Source organism: Pan paniscus, chromosome 9 (genome assembly GCF_029289425.2).
Source record: "Pan paniscus chromosome 9, NHGRI_mPanPan1-v2.0_pri, whole genome shotgun sequence".
Lineage (NCBI taxonomy): Eukaryota > Metazoa > Chordata > Mammalia > Primates > Hominidae > Pan > Pan paniscus.
In genome coordinates this window covers 5,945,120-5,957,688 of record NC_073258.2, presented here as the reverse complement: position 1 = coordinate 5,957,688, position 12,569 = coordinate 5,945,120, and the positions used below count along the sequence as shown (strand labels likewise).

At 42.9% G+C, this 12,569-nt stretch overlaps 1 protein-coding gene and 1 non-coding gene across 13 annotated transcripts in view; one reads left to right on the top strand and one right to left on the bottom strand.

The window, feature by feature from the left end:
* NUP98 (nucleoporin 98 and 96 precursor) overlaps positions 1-12,569 on the top strand; it is a 122,893-nt gene that overhangs the window by 105,618 nt on the left and 4,706 nt on the right. For all 12 annotated transcript variants that reach the window (XM_008961891.5, XM_055094009.2, XM_034932006.3 and 9 more), the window contains 3 exons: positions 809-951; positions 6,155-6,376; positions 8,896-9,137. In XM_008961891.5, the coding sequence (XP_008960139.4) occupies positions 809-951; positions 6,155-6,376; positions 8,896-9,137 (607 nt within the window). The remainder of the gene's footprint in view (positions 1-808; positions 952-6,154; positions 6,377-8,895; positions 9,138-12,569) is intronic.
* Positions 161-263, bottom strand: LOC112441313 (small nucleolar RNA U13). The gene has a single exon (XR_003029247.1). It is a non-coding gene; the product is annotated as a small nucleolar RNA U13 (small nucleolar RNA).

The window sequence follows — 12,569 nt, the reverse complement described above, 5'->3', positions numbered from 1 at the left end:
CAGTCTGTCACCCAAAACTTGAGTGGCATGCAGTGGGGCAATTATAGCTCACTGCAGCCTTGACCTCCTGGGCCCCAGCCTCCTGAGTAGCTGGGACCACAGGTGCATACCACCATGCCTGGCTAATTTAAAAAAAAATTTTTTTTTTCTTATCTTTTTATGTCAGACGGGTAATATGCCAGTATCTTCACAAGGTTCGAGGGTGGCACATCTTACACGCATGCATGAACACCCAATCATCATGCTCATGAACTACAAAATATATAATTTTATTTTTTTATTTGTAGAGATGGGGTCTTGCTTTGTTGCCCTGGCAGGTCTTGAACTACTTGGCTCAAGCAGTCCTCCCACTTTCAAAGTGCTGGGATTATAGGCTCAAGCCACTGCACATGGCTGTCTATTCATTCTTAATACAGGTGTCTTAAGAATTTGAAACATATGGCATCTAGGCCGGGTACGGTCATTCACACCTCTAATCCCAGCACTTTGGGAGGCCAAGGCAGGCGTATCACCTGATGTCAGGAGTTCAAGACCAGCCTGGCCAACATGGCAAAATACTGTCACTACTAAAAATACAAAAATTAGCCGGGTGTGGTGGTGTGCAGCTGTAATCCCAGCTACTTGGGAGGCTGAGGCAGGAGAATTGTTTGAACCTGGGAAGCGGAGGTTGCAGTGAGCCGAGATTGTCCCACTGCACTCCAGCCTGGGTGACAGAATGAGACTGCCTCTCAAAAAAAAAAGAAACATAATGGCATCTAGTAAAACTGATTAGGAGCTAATGTATTGTTTTATCAAATTATTCCTTCAGAATACCTCTGACAGTGACAGATATGCCTGCTCCCCACTTCCTTCGTATCTGGAGGGTTCTGACTGTGTGATAGCGGAGGAGCAAAACTCACAGACACCACTTCGAGATGTCTGCTTTCACCTTCTAAAACTCTACAGTGACAGGTAAATGAGAGCCAGGCTTTATTGTCACTTGAGTGCTCCATGAGCCCCAGGGGAGTCCTTTGCTGCGTCCTTTCCCTTTTATATGTCCCCAGATTGCTGTAAGTCCATATAAACTACCAAATATAACTTAAAGTAGTTGAATGGAAAGAGCATTAGAACTAGAATTAGAAGTCTAAAAATTATTTTAATCAACTTTAATGAGTATAGTTTACATATAATAAAGTATGCAGTGTGATAAGTTTTATAGTAACTATCGCATTGTAACTACCATTACAGCTAAGCTGATATTTCCACTACCATTGAAAAACGCCTGTGTGCCCCTTTGCAATCAGTCAGATACCTATTGACTAGTTTTTTGTTACTATAAGTTAGTTTTGCTGGTCTAGAATTTTATGTGGAGATCATACTGTATGTTCCTTGTGCCTAGCTTTTTTGATTCTGCATAATAATTGTGAGATTTTTTTTCATGTTTATATGTATCAAAAGTTAGTTTTGGGTTTTTTTTAGCGGGGGTACATGATTTATGTATCTATTCATTTGTTGATGGACAGTTAGGTTTTCTTATTTTTGGCCATTATTGATAAATCTGCTATGAACGTATCCAGAAGTGATTATATCATTTTTATATTCCCACCAATAATGTGTAATATCTCTAGTTGCTCCAAATCCTCTTTAAAATTTGATATTATTAGTTGTTTAAATTTTACCATTTTATTGGGCATGTAGTATCTTGGTTTGTGTGTGTATATGTGAATCTGTGTGTACATGTTTATTAAAAAATGCAGGCGGCCGGGTGTGGTGGCTCACGCCTGTAATCCCAGCACTTTTGGAGGCCAAGGTGTGCGGATCACGAGGTCAGGAGATCGAGACCATCCTGGCTAACACAGTGAAACCCTGTCTCTACTAAAAATACAAAAAAATTATCTGGACGTGGTGGCGGGCGCCCGTAGTCCCAGCGACTCAGGAGGCTGAGGCAGGGGAATGGCGTGAACCCGGGAGGCAGAGCTTGCAGTGAGCAGAGATCATGCCACTGCACTCCAGCCTGGGCGACACAGCAAGACTCTTTCTCAAAAATAAAAAAAAAAAAATGCAGACAGCCGGGCGCGGTGGCTCACACCTGTAATCCCAGCACTTTGGGAGGCTGAGGTGGGTGGATCACTTGATGTCAGGGAGTTTGAGACCAGCCTGGCCAACATGGTGAAACCCCATCTCTACTAAAAATACGAAAATTAGCCGGGTGTTGTGGTAGGCACCTGTAATCTCAGTTACCTAGGAAACTGAGGCAGGAGAATCACTTGAACCTGGGAGTTGGAGGTTGCAGTGAGCCAAGATTGTGCCACTGCAGTCCAGCCTGGGTGATGAAACAAGACTCTTTGTCTCAAAAAAAAAAAAAAAAATGTAGGCCAGCCATGGTGGCTCACACCTGTAATCCCAACACTTTGGAAGGCCAAGGCCAGCAGATCACTTGAGCCCAGGAGTTCGAGGCCAGCCTGGGCAATATGGCAAAACCCTGTTTCTACTAAAAGTAAAAAAAAATTAGCCATGTGTGGTAGTGTGTAGTCCCAGCTACTCAGGAGGCTGAGGGTGGAGGATCACCTGAGCCTGGGAAGTCGAGCCTGCAGTGAGACATGATTGCATCACTGTACTCCAGCCTGGGCAATAGGAGTGAGAGAGACCCTGTCTCCAAAAAAGAAAGAAATGCAGAGTGGTTTATGTGTCCAACAATAATATATTAACACATGCTATTATTTCTAACCATGTAATTAGAACTATCTCAGTGTTGGTGTTTTGTTTTTTGGTTTTTTTTTGAGACAGACTCTCTCGCTCAGTTGCCCAGGCTGGAGTGCAGTGGTGCAATCTCGGCTCACTGCAAGCTCCGCCTTCCAGGTTCACGCCATTCTCCTGCCTCAGCCTCCCAAGTAGCTGGGACTAGAGGCACCCACCACTACGCCCAGCTAACTTTTTTGTATTTTTAGTAGAGACAGGGTTTCACCGTGTTAGCCAAGATGGTCTCGATCTCCTGACCTCGTGATCTGCCCACCTCAGCCTCCCAAAGTGCTGGGATTACAGGCGCGAGCCACTGCACCTAGCCTTGTTTTGTTTTTAGACAGGGTTTTGCTCTGTCACCCAGGCAGGTGTGCAGTGGAATGATCTTGGCTCATTGCAGTCTCAACCACCCGGGTTCAGGCGATCCTTTCACCTCAGCCTCCTGAGTAGCTGAGCGCTGCAGGAGTGCACCACCATACTCAGCTAATTCTTGTATTTTTTGTAGACAAGATTTTGCCACATTGCCCAGGCTGTTCTCAAGCTCCTGAGCTCAAGTGATCCACTTGCGCTGGCCTCCTAAAGTACTGGGATTACAGGTGTCAGCCACTGCACGCAGCAGAGATGTCTTCTTACATTACCTTAGAAATACTTATAGTTTTTGTTTTTTTTTTCTCTAGTCACACAAATAGCTCATCTCATTTCAAATCTTCAAAGTGATTTCTTATAAATATATATATAAATATATATGTATATTTAAATATATATATAAATATATATGTATATTTAAATATATATATAAATATATATGTATATTTAAATACATATATATATTTTCGAGACAGAGTCTCTCTCTGTCGCCCAGTCTAGAGTGCAGTGGCGTGATCTTGCCTCACTGCAACCTCTGCCTTCCAGGTTCAAGGGATTCTCCTGCCTCAGCCTCCTGAGTAGCTGGGGTTACAGGCATGCGCCACAAAGCCCAGCTAATTTTTGTATTTTTAGTAGAAATGGGGTTTTGCCATGTTGGCCAGGCTGGTCTCGAACTCCTGACCTCAAGTAATCCTCCTGCTTCGGCCTCCCAAAGTGCTGGGATTATAGGTGTGAGCCACTGTGCCTGGCCAGTATTTAACTATATTAATTATATAGAATGTAGCTTTTTATTGTAGTAAAATGTAACTAAAATTTACTGGTTTTTATTTATTTATTTTATTATTATTATTATTTTTTGAGATGGAGTCTTGCTCTGTCGCCCAGGCTGGAGTGCAGTGGCGCGAACTCGGCTCGCTGCAAGCTCTGCCTCCTGGGTTCACACCATTCTCCTGCCTCAGCCTCCCGAGTAGCTGGGACTACAGGCACCCACCACCACGCCCGGCTAATTTTTAGTAGAGACGGGGTTTCACCATGGTTTCACCATGTTAGCCAGGATGGTCTGGATCTCCTGACCTCATGATCCGCTCACCTCAGCCTCCCAGAGTGCTGGGATTACAGGCGTGAGCCACCGCGCCCGGCCAAATTTACTGTTTTAACCATTTTAAGCATACTGTTCAGTGGCATTAAGTCCATTCACATTGCTATACAATCATCACCACCCTCTCCAGAACTTTTTCATCTTCCCATACTGGAAATTCTCATTGTTTCATTTGCATTTCCCTAATGTCTAATGATGTTGAGCACTTTGTCATGTGCTTATTTACCATCTGTACATCTTTGCTAAAATGTCTATTACAGGCATGAGCCACTGCACCCAGCCTTGTTTTGTTAGCCAAGATAGTCTCGATCTCCTGACCTCGTGATCCACCCGCCTTGGCTTCCCAAAGTGCTGGGATTACAGGCGTGAGCCACCGCACCCGGCCTAAAGTCACAAAATTTATTAGCATCAAGTTATTAATAACATTTCCTTGTTAACCATTTTAAATATCTGTCGGATCTTTAACAACATCTCTTTCTTTTTGATACTGGTCATTTGTGTTCAATAATTGCGTCCTCTTTTTTTCTTGGTTGGTGTACCTAGAGTTTAGCAATCATATTGACCTTTTCAAAGAACCACCTTCTGGCCTCATTAGTTGTGTCTATTGTTTATCCAGCTCATAATGGATTACAAACCTAAATTTCAACTTAACTATAAACCTTCTAGAAGAAAACAAAGCAGAAAATTTTTGCAACTGTAGGTTAGGCAGAAGATTTCTTAGGTGGACACTAAATAACACAATTCATAAGAGAAAAAAATTGGTAAATTGGACTTCAACAAAATTTCAAAACTACTGCTCATAGAAAGACTATTAAGAGAATGAAAAGGTAAACCATAGATTGGGAGAAAATACTTGCAATTCGTAGATCTGATAGAGAACTTGTATCCAGGAATACATCAAGAACTCTGAAAATTCAGTAATAAGAAAACAGGCCAGGTATGGTGCGTCATGCCTATAATCCCAGCAGTTTGTGACGCTGAAGTGGGACGATCACTTGAACCCAGGAGCTCAAGACCAACCTGGGCAATATAATGAGACCCCATCTCTACGAAAATAAATTTCTTAAATTGGGTGGGCATGGTGGCATGCATCTGTAGTCCCAGCTACTTAGGAGGCTGAAGTGAGAGGATCGCATGAGCCCAGGAGGTTGAGGTTACAATTGAGTCATCATTATTATTATTATTTTGAGTTGGAGTCTCACCCTGTCAGAGTGCAATGGTATGATCTCACCTCACCACAACCTCCGCCTCCTGGGTTCCAGCAGTTCTTGTGCCTCAGCCTCCTGAGTAGCCAGGAATACAGGCATGCACTACCACACCTGGCTAATTTTTGTATTTTTAGTAGAGACAAGAGTTTCACCATCTTGGCCAGGCTGGTCTCAAACTCTCCTGACCTCAAGTGATCCGCCCACCTCAGCCTTCCAATGTGTTGGGATTACAGGCGTGAGCCACCGCGCCTTGCTCTATTTATTTTCTTGATCGTGATGGTGGTTTTACAGGTGTCTACATATGTTAAAGCTCATTAAAATTGTGTACTCTAGATACGTGCAGTTTTAAATATGTCAGAGAAAGAAAGAAAAGGATACTTCAAAATACCAGAAATGGGCAACAGAGCGAGACTCTGTCTCAAAAAAAAAGAAAAAAGTAATGACATTATAATGAAGGAATGGAAGGGTGAGAACTGTGAAGACTCCCTGTATCAGAATGGTAAAATACATACGCCAAACCATTACCAGCAAACCTGTTAGATCACACAACCTTAGAAGAGAAGGTGCCTTGTTTCTTTGTAGGATCTAAAGTCTGGCTGAACCCAGAGATAGATTGATAAAACATAGGCTCAGAGGGAGAGAAGGCCTATAATGCTTTCACTCGCAGGTTCTTTTATTGTCTTAGACATAAGCAGAACAGTTGACATATCAGTCCAGGCCGTCTCCTGGCTGTGTATGTTGACTCTCAACACGTTCTTTGCAGACATTATGATCTCAACCAGCTGCTGGAGCCTCGAAGCATAACAGCAGATCCTTTGGACTACCGCCTAAGCTGGCACTTGTGGGAAGTGCTGAGGGCTCTTAACTACACCCATCTCTCAGCGCAGTGTGAAGGTGTGCTACAGGCCAGTTACGCTGGCCAGCTTGAAAGTGAGGGGCTCTGGGAGTGGGCCATCTTTGTCCTCCTGCACATTGACAACACATGGTGAGTGAGAAGCCGTTGAAACCCACTGGCATCTAGCACTACAGGGCAATTCCAAAGGAATCACAGTCTTTCAGGGTTCAGTTTAGCAAGTAATTGTGTAGAATGTGTGTTAGATCCAGCGTTGTGATAAACCTCAAGATAGTTAAACCCTTAGCCTAGACTGTTTCTGTATTCATGTAAACCAGTTAAAACTGAGACTTCCTTTGATTAAGTGCCAAATTATAATATTTATCACAAAGTCTCTCAGCAGTCTGAGAAAAAAAGATCTCTGTGAACTGCATTGATCAGAGAAATTCTTCATAGAGGTAAGAGTCGAAGAACCTGTAAAATTGGAATAGGAAATAATGAAGTGGAAATGAGAGGATATGCCCAGATGGGACAATAGCATTATGCCTGGGCCAAAAAACTAGTCATTTAATTTCAGATCAGAACTATTCTCCTCATAGTGGGCTCTTTTCTGAATCCCAGATTCAGGTGAATGTGGCATGTTTAGGAATTACACAGAAATAGTGCTGTCTGAGCTGCCTCAGTGACTCCACGGCAGGGAAGTAATGGGTTAGCAAAAAGGTCCTTGCTTTTTCTGTGTCCACTGGCTTGCTTTTTCTCTGGTCATCCCTTGTCACCGACCCATTCCTTAAGCTTGATAGTACTGTATTTATTAACACAGCCTTGTGCTTAGGTATATGTGTCTTGATTCTCTGTCCTTAAAGAGAACTGGAGAAATGCCTTTTCACTGCGGTTTGAACAAGATAAGGCTGGAGATTTTTGTTAATGATAGCAGTATGGTATTTCAGTAATTACACAAAATGAACATTTATGTAGTACTTGAAGTGCTTTTACACATGTTTATATTGTATACCATATATATTAACTGTTTTATGTTCATTATGACCTGTGAGATAGACACTGTTATTATCTCTGTTTTACAGGTCAGTAACCCAAGACACAGAGCTTAACTTTTGTCCAGGGTCACACAGCTAGTAAATGGCAGAGTGAGGTTTCCAACTTGCGTCCAGAGTCTGTGCCCTTATCATTATGCTGCACTGTTGTGTTGCGTGGTATGGAAGGAAACAGGGTCTAAATTCTAGATCTACCACGTGCTCACTTTGGCCTAGGGGAAAGCTTACTTTTGACTTTGGATAAAGATACTATCTTAACTCTCTAAACCTAAGCCTTTTTTTTTTTTTTTTTTTTTTTTTGGCCTGTGAAAGCATAACATTAGTTTCTATTTAAAGGTGATTGTGAAATTAAAAAGAGTAAAAGTATAAAGCATCTAGCATAGTCTTATTAAGACTTAAGCAATTTCTCTTTCTTTAAGCAGTTTCTCTTTCTTCTTCCCCTGTAACAGGGAATGAAATGACCCCAGGCTATTTTTTTAAGTTTATTTAAACACAGTCATAAAGGATTTCACATGGTAAAAGACTGGCTTGATAGGATGGCTAATGTTTCGGAGTTGACTATGGAGAAGCAGATCTTGTTTCCTGAAAAAGAATATTAAAAAGGAGGCGGTTGTGATGACAGTGGAAGTCATTGAAAAGCTTAGGAATTCAGAAAAGAGTCCATAATGAGAATAGTTTTGATGTGAAAGTAAATGACTTGACCTCGTGATCTGTCCGCCTCGGCCTGCCAAAGTGCTGGGATTACAGGCGTGAGCCACTGCGCCCAGCCAAGCCCCAACTTTTTGAACATGAAAATACTTTATTTTATTTTTAAAAATTAATGCTATGTGTTTTTTTTTGTTTGTTTTGTTTTTGAGATGGAGTTTCGCTCTTGTTGCCCAGGCTGGAGTGCAATGGCGCGATCTCGGCTCACTGCAACCTCTGCCTCCCGGGTTCAAGCAATTCTCCTGCCTCAGCTTCTTGAGTAGCTGGGATTACAGACACCTGCCACCACACCCAGCTAATTTTTTTTTTTTTTGCAGAGACGGGGTTTCACCATGTCGGCCAGGCTGGTCTTGAACTCCTGACCTCATGTAATCCACCCACCTTGACCTCCCAAAGTGCTGGGATTACAGGCGTGAGGCACTGTGCCTGGCCAGTGCTGTCATTTTTAAAAATTAATACCGGTGTGAGATCACCTTTGATTTTTTTAGTGAAGCTTAAAGTGATCAAGACCCATAGTTTAGGCCAGGTGTGGTGGCTCACGCCTGTAATCCTAGCACTTTGGGAAGCTGAGGCAGGTGGATCACCTGAGGTTGGGAGTTCCAGACCAGCCCAACCAACATGGAGAAACCCTGCCTCTACTAAAATTACAAAATTAGCGGGGTGTGGTGGCACATGCCTGTAATCCCAGCTACTTGTGAGGCTGAGGCAGGAGAATCACTTGAACCTGGGAGGTGGAATTTGCCGTGAGCCAAGATGACACCATTGCACTCCAGCCTGGGCAACAAGAGTGAAACTCCATCAAAAAAAAAAAGACCCGCAGTTTAAGAGACTGCCCCAAGGGCCACTCTAAGCTGCCTGGGGCAGCCTTCTCCATGAATGAGGATGGGATTTATTCTAGCTTATCTCTCCCTGTAGCATACGTGAGAAGGCTGTTCGAGAGCTGCTTACCCGGCACTGCCAGCTGTTGGAGACCCCTGAATCTTGGGCTAAAGAGACTTTCCTTACCCAGAAGCTCCGTGTACCTGCCAAATGGATCCACGAGGCCAAAGCTGTGCGAGCACACGTGGAATCTGACAAGCACTTAGAGGCCCTTTGCTTATTTAAGGCTGAGCACTGGAACCGCTGCCACAAGCTCATCATCCGACACTTAGCTTCTGGTGAGTGCTGGGTTCCACATCTCCTGGAATCACCCCAAATTCCTCCAACCTCTGAACCTCCATGATGGGGTCAGACTGGAAATAAGACTCAACGTAGGACATGGCCATCTTGAATCAAATCATACTTTGCAAAAGCTCTCTGCAGAAGAGGCTTAGCCAGGATGAGGCGCTAGAGGAGCAGGGGTAGATAGCAATATTGTTATCATTTCCCAGAAATATTCTTGATGTGTGCTAATATTATTATTATTTTAATTTGTTTACTGATGGGAATTTTCTCCAGCAACACCAGAAATAATCTCCTTAAGGCCTGAAACTAGAAATTCTTCACATTTTCCATTGGAAAATTTCAGAATACAGGCATACCTCATTTTGTTGTACTTTGCAGTTACTACATTTTTTACAAATTAAAGGTTTGGAAAACTGCACAGAGCAAGTATATTAGCACCATTTTTCCAACATGTTTACTTCATGTCTGTCTCTGTTTCACATTTTGGTGGTTCTCACATTATTTCAGACTTTTTCATTACTATATCTGTTATGGTGATCTGTGATTAGCAATCTTTGATGTTGCTGTTTTGTTTTGGGGTGCCACCAACTGCATCCATATAAGATGGTCAGTTGATAAATGTGCATATTCTGGCTGCTCCATCAGCTGGTCATCCCCATCTCTTTCCCTCTCTTTGGGCCTTCCTATTTCCTAAGACCCAATAATCACGAAATTAGGCCAGTTAATAACCCTACAATGGCCTCTAAATATGTTCAAGTGAAAGGAAGAGTAGCACAACTCTAACTTTAAACAAAAGCTTGAAGTGATTAGGTGTACAGAGAGAAGCATGTTGAAAGCCAAGATAGGACAAAAGATAAGCCTCTTTGCCAAACAGCCAAGTTGTGTTAAAGGAAAGTTCTTGAAGGAAATTTAAAGTGCTACTCCAGTGAACATATAAATGATATGAAAGTGAAACAGCTTTCTGGCTGATGCGGAGAAAGTTTTTGTGGTCTGGATAGATGAAACCAGCGACAACATTCCCTTAAGCAAAAGCCTAACCTCCCTTCAGTTCTGTGAAGGCTGAGAGAGGTGAGGAAGCTACAGAAGAAACGTTTGAAGCTAGCAGAAGTTGCTTCATGAAGTTTAAGGAAAGAAGCTGTCTTTCCATCCCATTAAAGTGCAAGGTGAAGCAGGAAGTGCTGATGGAGAAGGTACAGCAAGTTACCCAGAAGATCTAGCTAAGATCATTGATGAAGATGGTTACACTAAACAACAGATTTTCAGTGTAGATGAAACTGCCTTCTATTGAAAGAAGATGCCACCAAGGACTTTCGTAGCTAGAGAAGAGAAGTCAATGCCTGGCTTCAAAGCTGCAAAGGACAAGTTAACTCTCCCTTTAGGGCTAATTCAGCTGGTGATGGTAAGTAGAAGCTCATTTACCATTCTAAAAATCCTAGGGCCCTTAAGAATTATGCTGAATCTACTCTGCCTGTGCTCTATAAACGGAAAAACAAAGCCTGGATGACAGCATATCTGTTTATAGCTCAGTTTACTGAATACTTTAAGCCCACTGTTGAAACCTGCTCAGAAAAAAAAAAAATTTCTTTCAAAATATTACTGCTCATTGATGATGCACCTAGTCAGCCAAGAGTTCTGATGAAGATGTACAAGGAGGTTAATGTTTTTATGCCTGCTAACACATCTACTCTGCAACCCATGGGCAAAGGAGTAATTCAGCTTTCAAGCCTTATTATTTAAGAAATACATTTCATAAGACTATAGCTGCCATATAGATAGCGATTCCTCTGATGGATCTGGGAAAGTAAATGAAAACCTTCTGGAAAGGATTCACCATTGTAGATGTATTTGTAGGCCAGGCACGGTGGCTCGTACCTGTAATCCCAGCACTTTGGGAGGCCAAAGCGGCAGATTGCTTGAGCCCCAGGAGTTCGAGACCAGCCTGGGCAACATGGTGAAACCCAATCTCTACAAAAAATACAAAAATTAGCTGAGCATGGTGGTGCGTGCCTATATTCCCAGCTATTTGGGAGGCTGAGATTGGCAGATCACCTGAGCCTAGGGAGGTTGAGGCTGTAGTGAGCCATGACCATGCCAGTGCATCCTTCCTGGGCAACACCGTGAGACCCTGTCTGGGGCGGATGGTGGGAGAGGAACATTTGTGATTGGCCAGGCATGGTGTTATGTTCCTGTAATTTCAGTTACTCAGGAGGCTGAGGCAGGAGTACTGCTTGAGCCCAGGAGGTTGAGGTTGCAGTGAGCCATGATCACACCACTGCACTCCAGCCTGGGTGACAGAGGGAGATCCTGTCTTAAAGAAAAGAAAAAAAAAAAAGAACATTTGGGTCCGGGCATGGTGGCTTGCACCTGTAATCCCAGCACTTTGGGGGGCCAAGATGAGTGGATCTCTTGAGCTCAGTAGTTCGAGATTAGGTTGGGCAACATGGTGAAACCCCATCTGTACCAAAAGTACAAAAAAATTAGTCGGGCCTGGTGGCACACACCTGTGGTCCCAGCTATTCGGGAGGCTGAGGTTGGAGGGAGGATCACTTGAGCCTGCGAGGCAGAGGTTGCAGTGAGCCAAGATCGTGCCACTGTGCTCCAGCCTGAGTGAGAGAGTGAGACCCCAACTAAAAAACACAGAAAACATTTGTGATTCATGGAAGGAGGTCAAAATATCAACATTAAATAACAGGAGTATGGAAGGCATTGAATCCAGCCCCCATGGATGAGTTTGAAGGGTTCAAGACTTTAGTGGGGGAAGTACTTGCAGATGTGATGGAAACAGCAAGATAACTAGAATTAGAAATGGAGCCTGAAGATGTGACTGAACTGGTGTCACTCATGAGGAGTTTGCTTTATAGACAAGCAAAGAAAGCGGTTTCTTGAGATGGAATCTACTGCTGGTGAAGATGCTGTGAACATGGTTGAAATGCCAGCAAAGGATATGGAATATTACCTAAGCTTAGTTGATAAAGCGGCAGCTGGGTTTGAGAGAACTGACTTCAGTTATCTTATTTTAAGAAATTAGCATAGCCATCACAACCTTCAGCAGGCAACACCCTGATCAGCCAGCAGCCATCAGCATCAAGGAAAGACCCTCCACCACCAGAAAGATGACTTGCTGAAGGCTCAAGTGATTAACATTTTTAGCAATAAAATATTTTTAAATTAAGGTATGTATATTGGTTTTTTAGACATAATGCTGTTGCACACTTAATAAGTGACAGTGGTATAGTGTAAACATAACTTTTATATGCACTGGAAAACCAAAAAATTTGTGATTTTATTGTGATACCTGCTTTATTGTGGTGGTCTGAAATGAAACCCACAGTATCTCTGAGGTATGCCTGTATGTGCTTTTAATTCTGAAGTCCAGCCAACATGATTTCTCCTTCCTTTCTGTCTTCCTGCCATGTCTTCTGTAC